Source organism: Fringilla coelebs, assembly GCF_963513975.1.
Source record: "Fringilla coelebs genome assembly, chromosome: 3".
Lineage (NCBI taxonomy): Eukaryota > Metazoa > Chordata > Aves > Passeriformes > Fringillidae > Fringilla > Fringilla coelebs.
This window is the reverse complement of record NC_140030.1, coordinates 92,669,312-92,687,374: the sequence shown is the minus strand read 5'-3', so window position 1 is coordinate 92,687,374 and position 18,063 is coordinate 92,669,312. Positions and strand designations below refer to the sequence as shown.

At 42.7% G+C, this 18,063-nt stretch overlaps 1 protein-coding gene across 1 annotated transcript; it reads right to left on the bottom strand.

Annotated features, from left to right (window-relative positions):
* Positions 1-1,845: 1,845 nt before the first annotated feature.
* Positions 1,846-17,289, bottom strand: FLVCR1 (FLVCR choline and heme transporter 1). The gene is made up of 10 exons (XM_084203275.1): positions 16,614-17,289; positions 13,508-13,652; positions 12,823-12,963; positions 12,461-12,528; positions 12,115-12,218; positions 10,873-10,983; positions 9,733-9,838; positions 9,405-9,516; positions 8,797-8,864; positions 1,846-7,410 (listed from the first exon to the last, which is right to left on the bottom strand). The coding sequence occupies exons 1-10, from the start codon at positions 17,265-17,267 to the stop codon at positions 7,348-7,350; spliced, it is 1,572 nt and encodes a 523-aa protein (XP_084059401.1). The 5' UTR covers positions 17,268-17,289; the 3' UTR covers positions 1,846-7,347.
* Positions 17,290-18,063: the final 774 nt, after the last annotated feature.

Genomic DNA, 18,063 nt, shown 5'->3' with positions numbered 1-18,063 from the left:
TTTGATTTCTAAAGGAATAACTGATTCTGCAGTCAGCTGCAGTCCTTCTATTGCCTTAACCAAACTAGTGATCAACATCTAAAAAACCCTTAGGACTACTCTATTCTGAAAAAAGAAAGTGGGTACTCTCCAGTTAGCCTAATGCAGGCTAGAAAAGCTTCTGAAGCCTTCAGTACTTCCCCAGGATTTTTCCATCTGCATGGAGTTTGTAGCTTTTGTAGAATCTTGTGTCTGTTTCTGGAAACTCGTAACACAAGGCCACAATACTGACAATATTGGCCCTTTAGACACTATTTACTGCCCTTTTAATGGTCTAAACACTGTTACAAGCAGAAGCAGTTTACTGAGGAAACACTGCAAATAAGCACCCTAGAGGCTGAATTTTGATCCCTGACATTAAGCAGATATTAGCCCATTACTCACAAATATATAATTACTCACAAATCAGTAATTATGCCTAACCATTGCCAATACTTAGCCTTTGTGACATATCTGCTGAAGTCCTTTCTACAAAGTTCAGGATATTATTGTTTTGTTTTCTGAAAAGTTGTTGTTTAATAGAGCTGTAAACATTGATTTAGAACGTGGTCAGATAGGGTTAGTCCATTGTGAAGCACAGACAGAAGGAAATCCAGCAGACTTCTAAGAAACCTTTCCAGCCCAGGAAGCAGCTGGACTGTTAGGCACCTGCCTATTTTATCCATACACAAACCACATCACTTTCTGGAAGGGGTAATAATTGTTAGCTCTGGATCACAGGACCTTTTCCCAGCTATAGAAATAATTATCTGACTAATCATAGCCAGGATGGCTTCACATTTCCCATTTACCTGATGAGGAAGGACCGAGAATCTCACCAGAAAAAAAGAAATAAAATGACCAACCCCAAAACTCCAACACCAAAGAAACCTTGGACAATAATGATTTCTGGGATTGTTCCTTCCTAGCTGTGGGAATGTTTCAATTACAGTGCCATCTGGGGATATTGCCTGCAGCTTTCATAGAGGTACCACAAGAGGAACATGACCTTGTGGTCCAGGTTGTAAAACGAAGAACCCACCTGAAAGTTCAACCCAGTGTTGAACTGCATCTCACTGCTGCTTTATGACACAAGGCTTGTGTTTGCTGTGCTCTGCAGCACATGCAGCCTCCTTCTGTGAAGCATCTCCTATACCAAAATAGCTGAGAGAGAATCCCAGCTTTGTCAAGAAGCGAGATAAAAAAAATGAAACATTTTCTTACCATGACTCTGCATACTTTGAAGCTGGTCCTCAAATTTTCCTGGTTCACACCTGGGCTAAATACCTGAGGGTAGGTGACAGAACCCTTGGAGAGTGCTCAGAAGGGCTCTGCAGTGCTCCCACTGAAGACACCTCAGTTTTTAACCATAACTGAATGTGATGTCTCACTTTTATCCTGCCTCAGAAATTATCCTGCCCTCTCCCCCCAGATAATCTCTCAGCAACCAAGTGCTTTATTAAAATAATATCTGCACTACCCTCAAGAAGCTGCCTTTGGATTGCTCTGCTTTAGGGGTTAACCTGCCCTTTCATTTCCTCATAGACCTTTTCCAAAGCCAAAGGGAAATCTCTGTGCTAGAGCAGTACAACTTGACTACCAATGCTAATACTTTAATTCTATGCCCCAAGAAAATGTCTCTGGATGCCAATATTCTTGTGTAAAATAAATTTCTATACCCTGCATGTACATGTATGTTTATTAATGACACAGCAAGTCATACATTTACACATTTTCCTACATTAAAAGGTAGATTTTAAGGAAAAAAATAATAACTTTTAGATTAGCAGCTGTATTACCAGCTGTCAAAAATGTTACTCTTGGCTCCAACCAATTTAGGCATTATACATTTTATTAGTAACATAGAATGGTAAGGAATGATGCCGTCCACATATACACATACATACAGTATTGCAATTAATTTTCTCTTGAAATAAAGAATTGGACACTAACAAAACCAAAATATTACAGTAAAACACATTAGTTATCTTCATGAGTAGAACAAAGGCATGAGCAGTAAATAACATGGGTCTTACACAGAAATACATTTCTCTTAGGAAGTTTTTTTGCTTAATTCATTCCAGTTCCTGCATTAACATCACTTCTCCCTCTTCACAGAATTCAGACCGAATGGTGGGGCTGGGGCAATCACACATTATTGTGTACAATGACAGCTTGTGCTGCATGAAACATCAAGAGCTGTAAAACTTGAGAAGGAGGTACACACATGTATTGAAAGACAGCAACTGTAAAGGTCACACACTGCCATTCACACAGTAAAACCAGTGAGTTCACAAATGGAAAAGGAAAACAATAAATGTTTACAGCTTAACCCAATTTCACTTGGTTGTAGATGCACAAGGTAGTACAAATATTTCTCAAAAAAACACTTTTTCATTAGGCAACATGGGCTGGCAGCTCTAATTACACACTCCACTGATTGTCTCTGAAACAACAGACTGCCTTGAACAAGAGATAACCAAGAGGCTGAAGTTAGAAAAGCCCTATTGATGCCTTTTAAGCTTTCATATTTTCCAGATTCTGTACTGTATTATATATGCAGTATATAACTTTGAAGTTCATATAAAGTGTTAGCAAGTTCTCTTCACAGTTTAGTTTGACAAAACAATCCTTTTCCAGCCTGAGAACCAAGGGCACCATTGCAGCTTCAGACCCAAAAATCATAAACAACAGTGAACTGATGAGAGCAATCTGAGGAGGATGGGACTTCATAACCTGAAGCTGTAATTGGACAATTAACCCCAAAATATAAGTGGACCAAAACTTATAAAGGTGTGAAGACATGTGACCCGTTGCCCATCTTGGGTGTAGCCCTGGCCAGGCTCTTGTACTGCCCAAGGTGTTTCCTTTGAAGGTCTTTTAAATCAATACCTACTTATTTACTTTACTTTATTCCTTTAACACTATCTAGCCTCTGTTCTACATAGCCTCTCAAGGCATCACTATTAATCTAAAATGATTCATATGTATTGTTGTTACTTCTTCCCTTGTTCTTTCTTCCTCATAAACCATGGGCACTTAGCAACAGAAAGAGATGTTACTAAAGACAAGCACCCATCTACAAATACTTGTTCTGAGGGACTTACCTACCTGCAGTTCCAGACTCCATCCTACAGGTCTGGTACTTTCACACCCAGCAATAGAAATGAGGGGTTTAAGGCTATGGCAGGAATCCTAAATAAAATGTGTCAATGTTCTCTGAGTCTCTTCCACTGAAATTACCAAAAGTTTAACGTGGCTGGGAAGAAACATGCAGGTAAGAACTGGTATTAATGCTAATCTCTGAATTTTGTAGCTGAAAGTTGTCAATTGCACAACCTGCTGGGCTCGTGGGAACTTGGGGGCAGTCCCCTTGTTTATGCTCCCCACTGTGTTCCCTTGCATCCTCCAGAGCCCTCCTGAAACACTTGGGGAAAAAAGCAAATTGAAAAGCAAAAGTTGATGCATGGGACTGGATGCCTGTTCTCACTTGGTTTCTTACACCATTCTCTCCTAGCTGATGTGCACTTCCATTCATGATACAATTACTTTTTTTTAAGCAGCCAGGATTTTTAGCCCCCAACTCTACTCTTGCTGGAGGGGCTGAGCCAGGATCTGAAGGCTAAGAGTCAGAAACCCTATTTGCAATTCCAAATGCATGTGGAATTTCCAGACTAAGAAGGTTGCATGGAGAACTCATAGCAACTTTCCAGTATCTGAAGAGGGACTACAGGGAAGTGGGAGGGACTCTGTCAGGAATTGTAGTGATAGGACAAGGAAATGGGTAAAACTGAAAGAAAGGAAATTTAATTTAGATATCAGGAATAAATTTTTTACTGTGAGGATGGCAAGACACTGGAACAGGTTGCCCAGGCAGGTTGTGGATACCCCAACCCTGACAGTGTCCAAGGCCAGGTTGGAGAGATCCCTGAGCAACTTGTCCAGTGGGAGGTGTCCCTGCCCATGGCAGGTGGGTTGGGACCAGATGGTCTCTTTAAGGTCCCTTCCAACCTCTTAACATTCTATGATTCTATGTTTGATTGAGTGGATGTTTTCTGCTAAAACCCAAACATTAAAAGCAACAACCACAAAGCCTCAACTACTCCACATTTATTTCTGCCATGAGCTAGAACCTCAATTTCTTGACAGACAATAAGACTATTGTATAAAAAATACTGATTTGTTCTTTCTTTGCTCTTTATTCTGCAGCTGAGCCTTTCACTTAAATACTTTATCATTGTCTGAAAATAGCTCATAGGTTTCCAACTTTCAAGCTCCTTTTAGAAGGGGAATATTAAACCCAGGATGTAATTAAGCCTTCATTATTAGGAATATTTTCTTTACAGGGACCCAGCAGGGTTTCCAGCAAGCTAAAATCTTCTTTCAACCTTTTCAGAAGGTAGCCAAGTAATTTGGCAGAAGATAAAAAAACACAAGGACCAGAACTAGAGTATTTTTTCAATAATCAGCTGAACATAACTAAAGAAACCGGAAACTAGCAGTGAAGAAAGGATTTGAAAAATAAATTTTAAGAATGGAACAAAAATACTCAATCTTATTTTGAACAGTGTATACTGAAAGGTCAGCAAACATCCTGGATATGGCCAAAGACTTTCTACTGGACATTTGAAAGCAATTCCCCAAAACTACAAAAATATTACCTTAAGATTTCGCAACACCAAAAGTCAAAGCAACCATGCATGGGCCATGAACATAAATATTTTCTGTATCTGTATCTTGGTGAAAATCATATATATGTTTTGGCACATGTTATTATCATTTTTCCAAAGGGAAGAGCCACCCACATGTGTCACAAGGCAGAAACTTTCACTTTTCTCACTCAGGCTGAAAACCTGTACATCCCTTGATGGGGCAGCTTCAGTGTAAAGGGCTGACATAACGAAAGCATCTCTACTTCCATTCTGCCCTTGCCTGCCATTTGAACAGCCAAGAGTGACTCTTCCTGTATTCAGCTGCTTCAGCAGTGCACTCTTCTAGAGTTCACCTCCCCAGGAGAAGCAAGGCCTGGCCATTTTCTCCTTAGCACTGGCTGGCAAAGAGACATGAACCTTTTTTGGAAAGGCAAGTGTTCCAAGCATGCTTAGTTTATTCTGATAGGTCTTCCCCTGTGTAAAGCATTTATCATACAAAATGTTTAAATCAAGATCATCACATTTAGAGGCTAAGCTTAGAAAGATAAGTTTTCAGGGTCCTTTTTATACAAAAGGATTTTCCTGAGTCTACAGCAAAATAAGAAAAAGAAAAGCTTTTAATTATATTTATTGCACTTAGAGACTATCCTGGAGTTTGTTGTTGTTTAACCCCAGCCATCCACCAAGCCCCAGGCAGACGCTTGCTCCCTCCCTTCCTCACCAGTGGGACTGGGTATGGAATCAGAAGGGTAAAAGCTGGAAAACGCATGGGATGACACAAAGACAGCTTAATAGGGAAAGCAGAAGCCACACACAAGCAAAGAAAAAGAAGGAATTAATTTACTGTTTCCCATAGGCAGGCAGGTGCTCAGCCATCCCCACCAAGTGCAATGGCCGCTTGGGAAGAAAACACCATCACTCCAAACATCCCTCCCTTCCTCCTTCTGCCCCCCAGTGCATGCACTGAACACGATGCCACATGGTCTGGAATATCCCTTTGGCCAGCTGGGGTCACCTGTCCTGTCTGTGTCTCCTCCCAACATCCCATGCACTCTCAACTTCCTCACCTTTTCTGATGTATGAAAGGCACAAAAGGCCTTGGCTCTAAGCCCTGCTCAGCAAGGATAAAACATCTCTGTATTATCAACCCCATGTTCAGCACAAATCCAAAACACGGCCCCATGCCAGCCACTGTGAAGAAAACTACCTAGCCCAGGTGAAACCAGCACAGGGTTAAATAATACCCCATCCCCAACTCTAACAACCTGTGGAAAACTTAGAGCAGGATTGCACCTTCTGGATGGCATTACAACTGTGGGAACTCAGGGACACAGCGTCACTGAGGGCACTCAACTTGCAGGCTCAGTTTGCTGAGCTAAAAATGAAATGTCTCCAAAAAGTCCACTTACCCAGGTCTGACTTTCCCAGCAATAGTATTACTGTAGTGCTATCAGTTCTGTGGGTGTGTAGATAGAGCACAAGGTAAAGGAGAACATTTTCAAAAGTACTGTACTGAAAAACCCCCATCCCAAATACAGATAAATGAAGTAACAAAAAGTTACTGTTAATAATGTCTGCTCACTTTGCAGCTAAAATGGTATAAAAGAAAATATTTGATCAGAAAAAGTGAAAATATCACTATTTTCTTTTCAGTCATTCTTACAGCTTTAAACTAACTGCAAAAGACATGATTTAAGTTACACAAGAACAGGAATTTCACATGAGACAAGTGATACAATTCATAAAAAGGACAGAACACGTTTTCTGATACTCCACAAATATTCAGAGGTTTAACACACAAAATGGGATTTCTTCAGCAGCACTGATTAAACTCAAGATGAGGCAGGGATCTTCTTTACAAAGTAAAGGCACTGGCTCTTTGTAAACACGTACTCCTCTCTCTTTAAATGAGAAAGCACTCAAAATATTCTGTGGAGGAAGCTTGTGTGGTAGTGTTCCATTGCTTATAAATATTTCATAACAGAGATATCAAAGGCCTTTGTCCTCCTTTTTAATGTATTTAATAAGAAATGTTTTTTCTCCAATTTATCTAGTGAGAAACTTTTTCAATCTCCCCAGAAATGCTACAATGAAGCTTTAGCAAAAACAGTGTTTTCTCTTATCTGCCTTTTGATACCGATAAAGAAGTTTCAAGGCAAAAGAAATAGATGCCAGTATGAAACACACACGTCATCTCTTGTTTTCAGTATTGTGCTATCACTATTCCAGAAGGAATCATTGGCTTATATTCAAATACAGATATATTTAAAATAAAAAAATTAACTTGTGAACATCCTCCTGCTGTGCATTTCCCTACTCTGACTTTTCAAATGCACCAGCAAGACTGAACAAGAAAAGATTAGATACTTCTGATCATGACAACTGTACTTCAAGACTCCTGATTTTTTTCAAGTATGCATCCTGAATGCACATCTCCCTACTGTGGAGAGTGTTCACACAGTTCTTTACTAATGAAACTGCAAGACTTGAAAATGTTAAAATAAATATTCCATACAAAGGTGAATTCTTTGCATCTTCATAGCTTCCAGTACACAACTACCACCAATATCAACAAACACATGTCACAACTCATACACACAAATCCAGTGATTACACTAGCTCATATCATTCCGTATCTAACCAAACTTGTGCCTTTCTGAGTCACCTTCCTTCAGCTTCATAAATCTGACTGAATCTTTAATGTAGTGCTTTCAGGTTCTACAGGACTGTCAACTGGTACCTGAAGAGGGAGATAAAAAAGTAAAAACACAACAGGAATTAAGCTGTTATTCAACAGAATTATTCTCAAACTCAGTATTCTTGGGTTATTATTAGGTTAGGCTCCAACAGTATATGTAGTTAATTAGCCCAATTAAGCAAATTATATGAAACCCTATTTTCTTTTCTTTTTGAATAAAAGAAGAGAACCCAAACATAGAATTTAGTTTCTTAGTATAACTCTAAAGTATATAAGTATCTTATACAACCATACTGCATATAAGTATCTGTCACAGGAAGATTAACTTCCCATTTTTTCCCCTGTTACATTTAACCACAGTAGACTCTTGATCAAGGCTCAGTATCAAAGTGATATTGTACATTATTAACACAGGCAGGCCTCAATCATGCATGGCAACAGCAGGGCAAGGACTGCAGCTTTTCTTACACCCTGGCTAATATGAATGAAGCTGTGTGACGATCTAGGCTAATTAACAAGGTGCTAATGGAAAGCAGGTAAGTCACAAACAGCCCCAACCCCGACTGGAAACCCACAGGATGCCACACTGAGCACACACAGCTGCCAACAGGCTGCAGGTTCAAGGGAGCTCAGACAGCACCAGCTCAAAGTTTCTGAACCTCATACACACACTAACAGTGTGCAGCTGGCCACAGACGATCAAAAGCTGCTGGGCAGGCTAGACACCTGCACAAAAATAAGCATGGCAGAGGATTCTGCAATGTCTGACTCCAAAAAGCTGTCTCATACCTTGATCCAAACAATCAAAAACCCACAGCACTGAAAAAATTTTCCACTGAGAGCTTTATTTCTCCTAGTAGCTGTACTAGTTTGGAAAACTGCTGAAACATAGAGCCTTATGATCATCAGAAAATGCTAGGCTCAGTCTTCCTTTAAATTGAGAGCATCAGCAGAAGAACAAACACAGTTCTTTATGCAGCACTGCATAGAAACTCTAGCAGGGCTTCTGCTTATCAGACACTGACTTCATCTCAAGAGACTGCAGGTATTTTAAATAAAATACATATTCTATAGGATGGCCTCACAACCCAATAAACAAAAAGGCTTCACAATTTACAGTGCTTCCCTGCTATTAGGATAAAGCAGGATTCAAGCAATAAAATAATATTATTAGCCACTTAAAATTCAAATATTCAAAAAATTCAAAAAAATTCTGAGAGCAGAAGTTTTTTCAGTTTTTTTTCACGAGAGTTGAGGAGAAAAACAGATATGTGAGAGCAGCATCTCATGTGGCTCTGTTGTTCAAAGCCAACAGGGAATCAGTCACAAGACTTTGTCAAGTACTCTTCTGCAGCTGCTATTGTTATGCCAGTAGAAGTCTAGCATTCAAGTAGGTAATACAATCATGGTAAAAGAGTCACCACTTACAGCTTTAACGTCCAAGTTCATAATCCCTGAATTCACATTGTGTCTTCGCAAATCTGATTTTATTAAGGCTGAGAAAAGAAGGGAAAAGGAAAGCTGGTTCACACCTCTGTAGTGACATGCAATTCAAGGGAAATGTTTGCAGGTACAAGCACACAAAAGCTGCTTTCAGCACATTTTCAAAATATCCCTATTTTTTCTTTGCAATTTGAACTCTGACAATTTGAACTCAATGACAATTTGAACTTGCTCCTCACAAAGCACACAAAATAGGAAATGCCAATAAAATCTTTTAAGCCACAAACACTTAAAGAAAAGCTTGATAGTTCAGCACTTTCAGCGCATTTGTGAGCCAACATGTGTAAACACTGGCACAGTTCCAGAGTGCATCAGCAATTTCTTGCATTTGGAAAACTGCAAACTGCCTCCATTTGTGCGTTTGTTTCTATTTCTCACCCCACTCTGGAGATGGACATCTGTCTCAAATTCAAGACATGGGGGGAAAACTCTAGAAATGGGTATCAAATGGCTGTCCATATATTAGCAACATCATCCTAAAAACACCTACGTTTTTACATTAAAGAGAAGCCATTACTTGGACTTGTAATTACCTGTTAAAATAATGCCCACAAAAATCCAAGCACAAAGAAAGATGTTTCCTGCACGAGGACTGTAGTCTGTTGTGAGCTTTCCTTGAACAAGTGTAAATATAATTCCAAATATCTATAAACAAACAAGTAACTTCATCAGGATCACACGGAAAAGAGTCATCATTTTACCTTTAAAAGTTCCAGTTCACATCTTTTAGAAATCAAATTTTAAAAAAACAAGACTATAGCAACAAAACAGAGACTTAGCTAAGTCTAAGAAAGCCTTCTAGACTTGAGTATAGTGGCATTCCTGAACATTACTTCACTTGAAAAAATAAAATGCTGTAACCTGTGCTGATGCATTAAGGAGACCTGAGGAAGTGCCTTCAGACTCTGGATATGTAATTTCCACAGCAAATTCAAACCCAAGTGGAAGATAGCCAGTCATGAAGAACCTGTTGAAGAAGAGAGTAAGAGAATGACAGGTGTGGCCTTCATCTGTTACTTCAGCTAAGACAACCTAACATACACACATGGTGCTAGGAATTAGCTGGTATTCTGAATTGTCATGTGTTCATGACTTCACAGAATTCATTAATTCCAAACAGTAGTGGCTTCATTCCCTCAGCATGATCCAAGAATTTTAGCCACACATCTTTGTCTTTAAGGCAAAGCTGTTAAAACACGTTTGTTCTATTTCCCATAACCACCATACATATGAAACAACCTTTGCAAAGGAGTCTGCAAGCCACTCCATACTTGAAGCCAATTACTTTCATATGAAAGCTATGCACAAACACCATCATTTGATCAGCCCAAATATCCATGCTGGAGGACAAAAAGAGACCATGAGTAGGGAGTGAGGCTGCACACTTGATCACCTGCTGGAAGCTGCTATGGAAGAAGCTGAGGGGATCAATGAATGATGGGAAGAGAAAAGGCTTAAAATGCAGCTGAGGTTGGTTGACTGGTTTTTAAACTGAAACTCTCAAGACATTTCTGGTTTTATCTTGACTTCTGTGTCTGAATACAGCAACATTCCCTCAGCACCTCTTGAGGCTTTTAGACTGGGCATCTATGAGCACAGCAAACAAAGCAACCAGCATGTTGCTTGGGCTGTCAAAGTATAGATTAATGAAAGTGCAGAGAAGCCAGCCTTCCTAGATCTGCTCAAACTCTAATCACCTACACACTGCTCAAGAGAAAGCTTCAACTTCACTGCACACAGCTTTTTGAATTGGAGCCAAACAAATTGACTACATAGAGACCTCTCTTAGGTCCATAAAATGGTAAATGAAATTTACTGAAAAGTGAGTTACTTTAGCTTTATTCTGCTGTAACAGAAGGAGAAACCCTATTTGTACTGTGAGCTAAAGGCACAGGCTGAGACCGTGGTGACAGAATACACAGTAGAATTATCTAGGTAAAACATTTAAATATGTTTCAGAACAGAACTGCAGTAAGTCTTGTAATACTCTTTATTGCTCACCCAAGCACTCCTCCAGTCACAAACACCACTATAAGGTATCCGAGGTCCAGGGTGAAGGTAAATACCAGCAACCCAATGAAAGAGAGAATGTAAACAATCAAAGTAGTTTGCCTGCAACCCAACAACAACAACAAAAAATTAACATTGTTCTTAGAAGGCCACAGCACATTGCTGAAGCATGGAAGGATAACATGAACATTACATTCTAAAGCTATAAAATTTGCTTCATGTAATTCTGCCTCAAACTTAGCATGCAGTGAGCACATATCCATTCCTGAACCCTTCATTGTCTTGGTTATCTGGCTGCTTCACTCCAGGCTAAGGACACTTACTCAAACTCTCAAAGAACAGGCATCCACAGCACATACTACTACCTTAGGACTATTTTAGTTCTCTGCTATGCTGTACCTCTTGGCCATTCTGCAGTGCTGCCCATTACACAGTACATCAACACAGGAGCAGCTGAGTCCAACACTTTTATTAGCAATAAAAGTCAGCCTACCAAGAGGCAAGTCAAACAAATCTCATTACAGTGTTCTATTTATTTTCAATCTGGAAGAAGGGATGTCTTCCAAATTCTTAAAGCACATATTTGTAAGCCAAAACACATGCAGAAACAAAGCCAATCTACAGCATTAACATCCATTAGGCTTGTAGAGGCACATAATGTACCAAGAGTCACAGGGGAGAGCTACTCCATCACAAACAGTGCTCCAGGGCAGTGCTCGCTCCTGGGGGCACCACACCACGGATGTTAGACGCAGGAGCTCCTACCCCAGAAGAGAGCTCTGCTCCATGGTCATCCCCTGAATTAAAGCGAACATTACACTTACTAATAAGATAAGGAGTAGCATAAAAAAATTGAGAATCCATCAGCTGGCCATTTTACAAAACAGTGCAGGGCAGGCTTTGAGACTTTATGCTTTCCTAGGAGAAGAAGCCCACTGGGCCACCTGGCCCCCGTATGTAGAACCTACAGTGCTTTCCTTACACGCCTGAACAGACAGGAGTAAATGACAAATCCCTTTGCATTCTGCTCCCTCATTTCTTTTGGCCAATAACCAGTAAGAGTCTCAAGCTTTCGCTGTAGCCGCAGAAACTTCTCTCCATCAAGGCCACTAAAAGATGAGGGACCAACTGCATTTCATCAGAGATCATTTCAGCCCTTATGTTGGAGTATTTTCCTAATGCAATTGCACCACTCTCCTACCCCTAACCCCACACATGCCTACCCACACTTACTTGTATGTTTTAGTGTAATCCAGCCACAAACCACAAATAATCGAACCCACCATTCCTGCCACCACCAGTGTCAAGCCAATTCTCCCAGCGTTCACTTCTTCTCCCTTTCAACAAATATTTATATGGTGCTCATTAATAATTGCTTCCATTCAGAGTCAAGTTCAGACCTCTTGGCAGTCATAAGTGCAAACAAACATTCCTATGACTCCCACAGCTGCATGGTACAAGAAACTGTACAGAGGTATAAAAGAAACCAAATGTCTGAGCACACAAAGCACCTTCAAAATAAATATCACCTCTGCAAACGTACAGTGAAAAAGAGAAAGATAAGATCCAAGAAACTTACCTCATAATGAGTTACTATCATCTGGTTTAATAATGTGGAGACAGAATAAAATGCCCCAGTCATAATACCTGCAGCACCAAGAAAAAAGCTTCAGTTATTCCAGGTGCAGCCATGCTGATTTTTTACCCTAAAGAAGTCATCTTCTGATATTTAAGACTCACAACACAAAACCTTTTATGTGCCAGGTAAAATCTCTTCACTGGACCTATAAGCATCCTTACGGATTTTCCAGCACTGGCACCTGAGTAAATAAAGGTTTGACACCCCCTCCCCCATAAAAAACCCCCACAATTAAAATTCTACGTGCTTCTGGCCTGCATTTGAACCTTTCTGCCAGACTACAAGCAGATAGCACCACTTACCATAACTGATTAGCAGAAGTATAAATGGAATATTTTTGAACAAGTTAATAATGGACTGCTTGTAGGAGTAATCCTCAGGAGGTTTGGTTTGTAGGACTGCTTGAGAGTGACTGGGAGGGTATTTGGGCTTTTCTTCAAACACTGGGGAAAAAGAAGAAGGAACAATTTTTGATTCATCTCTACCAAACTAATGTGCCTTTTTTTTTTTTTTTTTTTTTGGAAGAAGTGTTTCAGCTTGATGATTTGATGAGTTTCAGGAGAGTGACTTGTAGTTTTAACAACTCCATGAAAAGAAATTCTAGATTTTCTCATGGGAAAACTGAGTCACATCCACAAAGGATGTGTTATCTGGTCACATCTGATTGCTACCAAAAGGACAGAATTAATCTGCAATACGTCAGGACCTTTGTATACAAAGTGTAAAATTAACAGAGTGAATTCACATTATATCATAAGTCCCTGCAGCAAAGAAACTAGGAGAACTAAATGTTCAGAAAGAAATCACCCCATGTGAGGCACAACATAGAGTGAAATGGCTGTTGCTTAACCCTGGCACAAGAGGTAACTGAACACAAACTGGAAAAATTGTGACCTCAGCTACTTTGGGCTGTCAGCTGCTTTAAAGTGAGACATTGTAAACACCCCCTGTAGGCAGCATGTAAATTCCAGTAACTTAAACACTCACCGACTCCTGCTAAGAAGAACAGAAGCGTGGACACTATCGCTGTTCCATAGAACATGATGCTGATGTTATGTGCCATAAGATCAATATCATTCGGTGTATTTGGGACCAAAACAGGTGGCAACAGGAAGCCAATTGCAGTACCAAGCTGTAAAGGAAAGAGAAAAAAAAACCAAAAATTATTTCCCTCTGAACATACAAATCAACAGAAATGAAAAGTCTTGCCAGGTAGAATTCAGGATTGTTACCATAAAAAGCATTGATAAACTTTAGTATCACACTTCTGAGCCACTTGCTCTCGATGTTGCTTTACAGCCAGTTCTTCCATAACTCAGGGTTAACCTTTTCACTTCTCAGTTGAACTACAATACCACAGTTAGTGTATATATTTACAGTACACATAGTACTTATACAAGAATCTTTCACAGGAAGTGAAAGTACCATGGCATGAACATAAATTTGTATCGGTCATCCTGCAACTGAAGGGCTACAGATGACACAAGATTCCAGCTACTCCTGTAGAAATGTTCTTCATTTGATGTCATGCTCCTGCCACTACAGCAAAGCCTGACTGCAAGGTTTACTGAAGAACAGACAGAGCACAGAAAAGGAATATCCTTCTTAAGACCAAACTCAACAATTATTGTTAAGGAAATAATAAAAATCACAGAATGAAGTCGTAGTGGGTTTGTGTGCAGAGTAAATTCCAAGACAACAACTGATTTTGCATTGAAGAGACAGGGACTGAAATTTCGGGGATATATATATATAAAGCATTTTAAAACATGAAGGAACAAGTCCTGAACTATTCTTCGATTTCTCTCTTCTTCTCCCTCAAAACTAAATGGCACTTTAAAGTGTTGAAACATTTATTTTAGGTAAAATTAAATTTAAAAAGAGCACCAAAGACCGTTAGGGCAGCGAGTCCAACAATCAGCACACACATTAGAGGTGCTTACAAAACACCCTTTTACTGTGCTTACAAAACACCCTTTGTGCATACCCTGATGAGGGTTTTGCTAGTTTTATTCTTCCCAGGCCATCATATTGACACAGTATCCAGCAGTCACAGGAAGAATTTGTCTCCTTTTGTCATCACTCTTCATTATATGAACCCTACAAACATGAACTGAGCACACAGTTATTTTTTTCTTTAGGTATATTTTTTCCTCCCCCAATAGGAGCCAGTGCAGTACCCACAATGTTCCAACAAAGTCGAGTGATACCATTTTCCATCATTTACATCTAGAGAGGTTAAGGCCAGAAGAAAGTGTTCCAATGAGCTACCTGTGGAGATCTGGCACTCCTAACAACCCTTGGCAGGTACATCGCTGCCTTTCCAGTGATTTGTGTTCCAGCTACAAACGATCAGCATCCCAAAGAAGTGAGATCTAAATTTTGATAACTGCTCTGCTCCTCCCCTGCCTGCTGTCCCGGCCGCTGTAGCTCTGAAGTTTCACACAGTCTGAAGCTGTGTGATAAGCAATCTGATAAGCAATTGGATGACCAACAGCTGCGTGGTTATAGCTCCCTGTTCTTGTTCTATGACCCAGTTCACATTGTGCAATTCCCCAGTACAGTGAGTGGGTGTTCTGTTACACAGTTCACCTTGTGCAATTATCGGTACAGTGAGAGCCAGCAGGAATGCCTATGCAGAAGGGAACTGCAGTGGGATAAACAGACATTACTTCTAACTTCCAAGTGCCTAAATTCCTGCTACTCTTTTAATCTAGCTTTTGAAAGTGTTTAGGGTTTTTTTAAGGAAGTAAAACGTGAGAATAGAGAAATTCTGTTGTTTTATTGACACACTTCAGCAGGCACACTGAGATCTGTCCTAGCTTCTGGAATACACTCCAGAAATATCCACGGCATATTTTGTTCACATCCTGATCCTGTTTCCCTTGTCCATCCTTCTCGTGGCTCCCATCCACACAATCCCTGCTCTCCCACTCCCATCCTGCACCACTTCAACCCCACATCTCAGCATCCCAGAGAAGCATCAGTTTCAGGCTCCAAGCTGGATACTTGACCTCTGCTGCAGAACTGAGAACCCGGTAACTCCTTGCTACTGGGAGGACTGGTGCATGTCAGGAAGAGAGGAAATTTAGCTGCCAAAGAAACCTTTAACCTCATACCAGGACATAGATCCAAAATTTTGGCCTCACTGCTGAAACAACCAACAATTTCTGAAATCTTCAGTGCAAAAGAGACAGTTGACTTGTCCACTTGAAACCTTAGATGCAAAAAGAAAACGTTTTGGAAGAACTGTGAACAGCCAGGTATCAGCTAATGAGGAATCAGCTAGGTTTAGGTACACCCTAACTGTAAATATGTAAAATGAATGTCACTGCTGTCATAATCCAAAGTGCACAAACATAAAACCATTAGACTCACATGATAAAAAACAAATCCCCCATTATCTTAACCAAACTCTACCTATGACCTCAGCCTGCATCAGTGATGCTGATTTGAATCTTAGCAATTTTTTGCCACAGGAAAAAAAAAAAAAAAGCTGGGACAGTGGCAGGTGAGAGTTAGGCTATAGGAGGAAAAAGTATCATACCTGCACCTGTGCTTTCAGATGCACCTGTTCCAGCTCTCTGAAACTGGCCAGGACCAGGGAGCCTGAGGAAATCCGTGACTCAGTTATCAGCTCCCAACAGTGATGTGAACTATCACAGCGTTACACAAAACTTCAGGAGTCACCAGGGTATTGACTACTGGCACCTGGCAATTAGAGGCCATATTTTAAAAAGCAGAAACTAATATATGTTGTCGCTGGGGCTCCTGCAACCGAGGGTGGATTCAGTCAAACGAATCCAAGCGCCAAAATGCAAGAGAAGGAGGAAGTGGAGCGCTTCTGAAAAGGCTCTCGGCTGATGCACTGCCGGCAGCTGCTGGAAGCGGGCGAGTGCCGCACGCTGCCACATGGCCCGGCTCCCGCACCGCCAGGCCGCCCGGGCAGCCCCGCTTCCTCACCCCGCCACTCTCCCAACACCACATCCTGGAGAAAGCCTTTTCCCACTTAAGCACTCGAGTTTCGAACTCGATGCCGAACTCCAAGGAAGCCCGCTTCTCCGAAGCCCCCCTCGCTCCCCTGCGGCCCTACCTGGTTGCCCAGCACAGCCACGGCGCAGGCGGTGGAGACCTCGGTGGGGCCGAACCAGACGGAGGCGATGCGGGAGGGCAGCCCCAGGATGAAGACCTGGGCCACGGCGCAGACGGCCTGGGCGGCCAGGGTGAGCGGGTAGCGCTGCGGGGCCAGGCTGCCGCACTTGAGCCAGGCGCCCAGCGCGTTGAGCCCCGCGCCCAGCAGCGCCGTCAGCCGCAGCCCGCGGGCGTCCAGCAGCCAGGTGGCCGGCAGGATCAGCGGCACGTAGGCCACCATGTACACCATGGACAGCCAGTCGATCTGCGTGAAGGAGACGCCGTAGAAGCCGGCGAAGACGTTGCTGAGGATGCTGTACTGGATCCACTGGAAGGCGTTCACCAGCGAGTAGCAGCTGAACACGGCCAGCACCGCCAGCCGCCGCCGAGACAGCCGCGTCTCCAGCCGCGCCTCCCGCCGCACGCCGCCCGCCGCCAGCATCTCCTCGGCCTCCGGGGCCGCCCGCTGCCCGCCGCCCGCCGCCGGGGCCGCCCGCCCGCCGCCAGCCGCCTCCTTGCCGGGCAGGAAGCCATTGCAGCGCTGCAGCGGCGCCGCGGCCGCCGGCACCTCCCCGCTCTCCCCCTCCGCCTCCTCCTCGCCGCCGTCCTCCACCATCTCGGCCGTCTCCGCACCCAGCTTCCCCGGCGGCGGCGGGCTCAGCCCGGCTCTGCCTGCCAAGGTCACCTGGCTGGGGCTCCGCTCGCCGCCCTCGCCGCCGCCCCGCCCCGCGGCAGGGCCGCAGTCTGGTCCGGCGGGAGGAGCGGGAGGAGGCCCCGAGCGAGGGCGGGCCCGGCCGGAGCGGCAGCGCTGCCGTGGGCGCGGTGGGAGCGGTGGGCGGTGGCTGCAGTCCGGGCGGCTGGGAAGTGTTGGGAGTGTGTGCATGTGGATATACATAGAGATTAGATAGATAGATAGATAGATAGATAGATAGATAGATAGATAGATAGATAGATAGATAGATAGATAGATAGATAGATAGATAGATATAGAGTTAGAGTTGTTTTGTTCACACCTCTGCTCCTGTTTTCTTTGTCTATCTTTCTCGTGGTTCCTTATCTGCACAATCCCTGAGCTCCTGCTCCTGCCCTGCTCCGCTTCAATCCCCACATCCCGACATCCGAGTGCTGTATGTGCACACACGCACAGAGACTCACACTTTAAGTCTTTTAGACTGAACTTTACAAGGCTGTGTGACTTCAGCTGGCTGCATGAGAGTGACGGGGCGATAGCAATGATGTGAATAATCCCCACTACATCTCCAAGGAAGGAGCAGCGTCACCTGCTTCCTGTAACCTTTTTGGTGGCTGGTGTGGCCAGCCCAGGCCAGGCTGGGTGGGCACAGACTGGTGCTTTGTGGCTCATCCCTCAGCCCTCCTCCTGGGCGCAGGCAGGGCACCTCGGCTGCTGCACC

Bases quoted from the DNA above. Each gene is read 5' to 3' on its own strand.
- FLVCR1 (XM_084203275.1), bottom strand. From the start codon at position 17,267: ATGGTGGAGGACGGCGGCGAGGAGGAGGCGGAGGGGGAGAGCGGGGAG. The intron at 9,839-10,872 runs GTGAGCAATAAA...CTTCTTCAACAG, and splicing joins GTGACTGGAGGAGTGCTTGG to GTTCTTCATGACTGGCTATC. The intron at 9,517-9,732 runs GTTACAGCATTT...GTTTGTTTATAG, and splicing joins TCCTTAATGCATCAGCACAG to ATATTTGGAATTATATTTAC.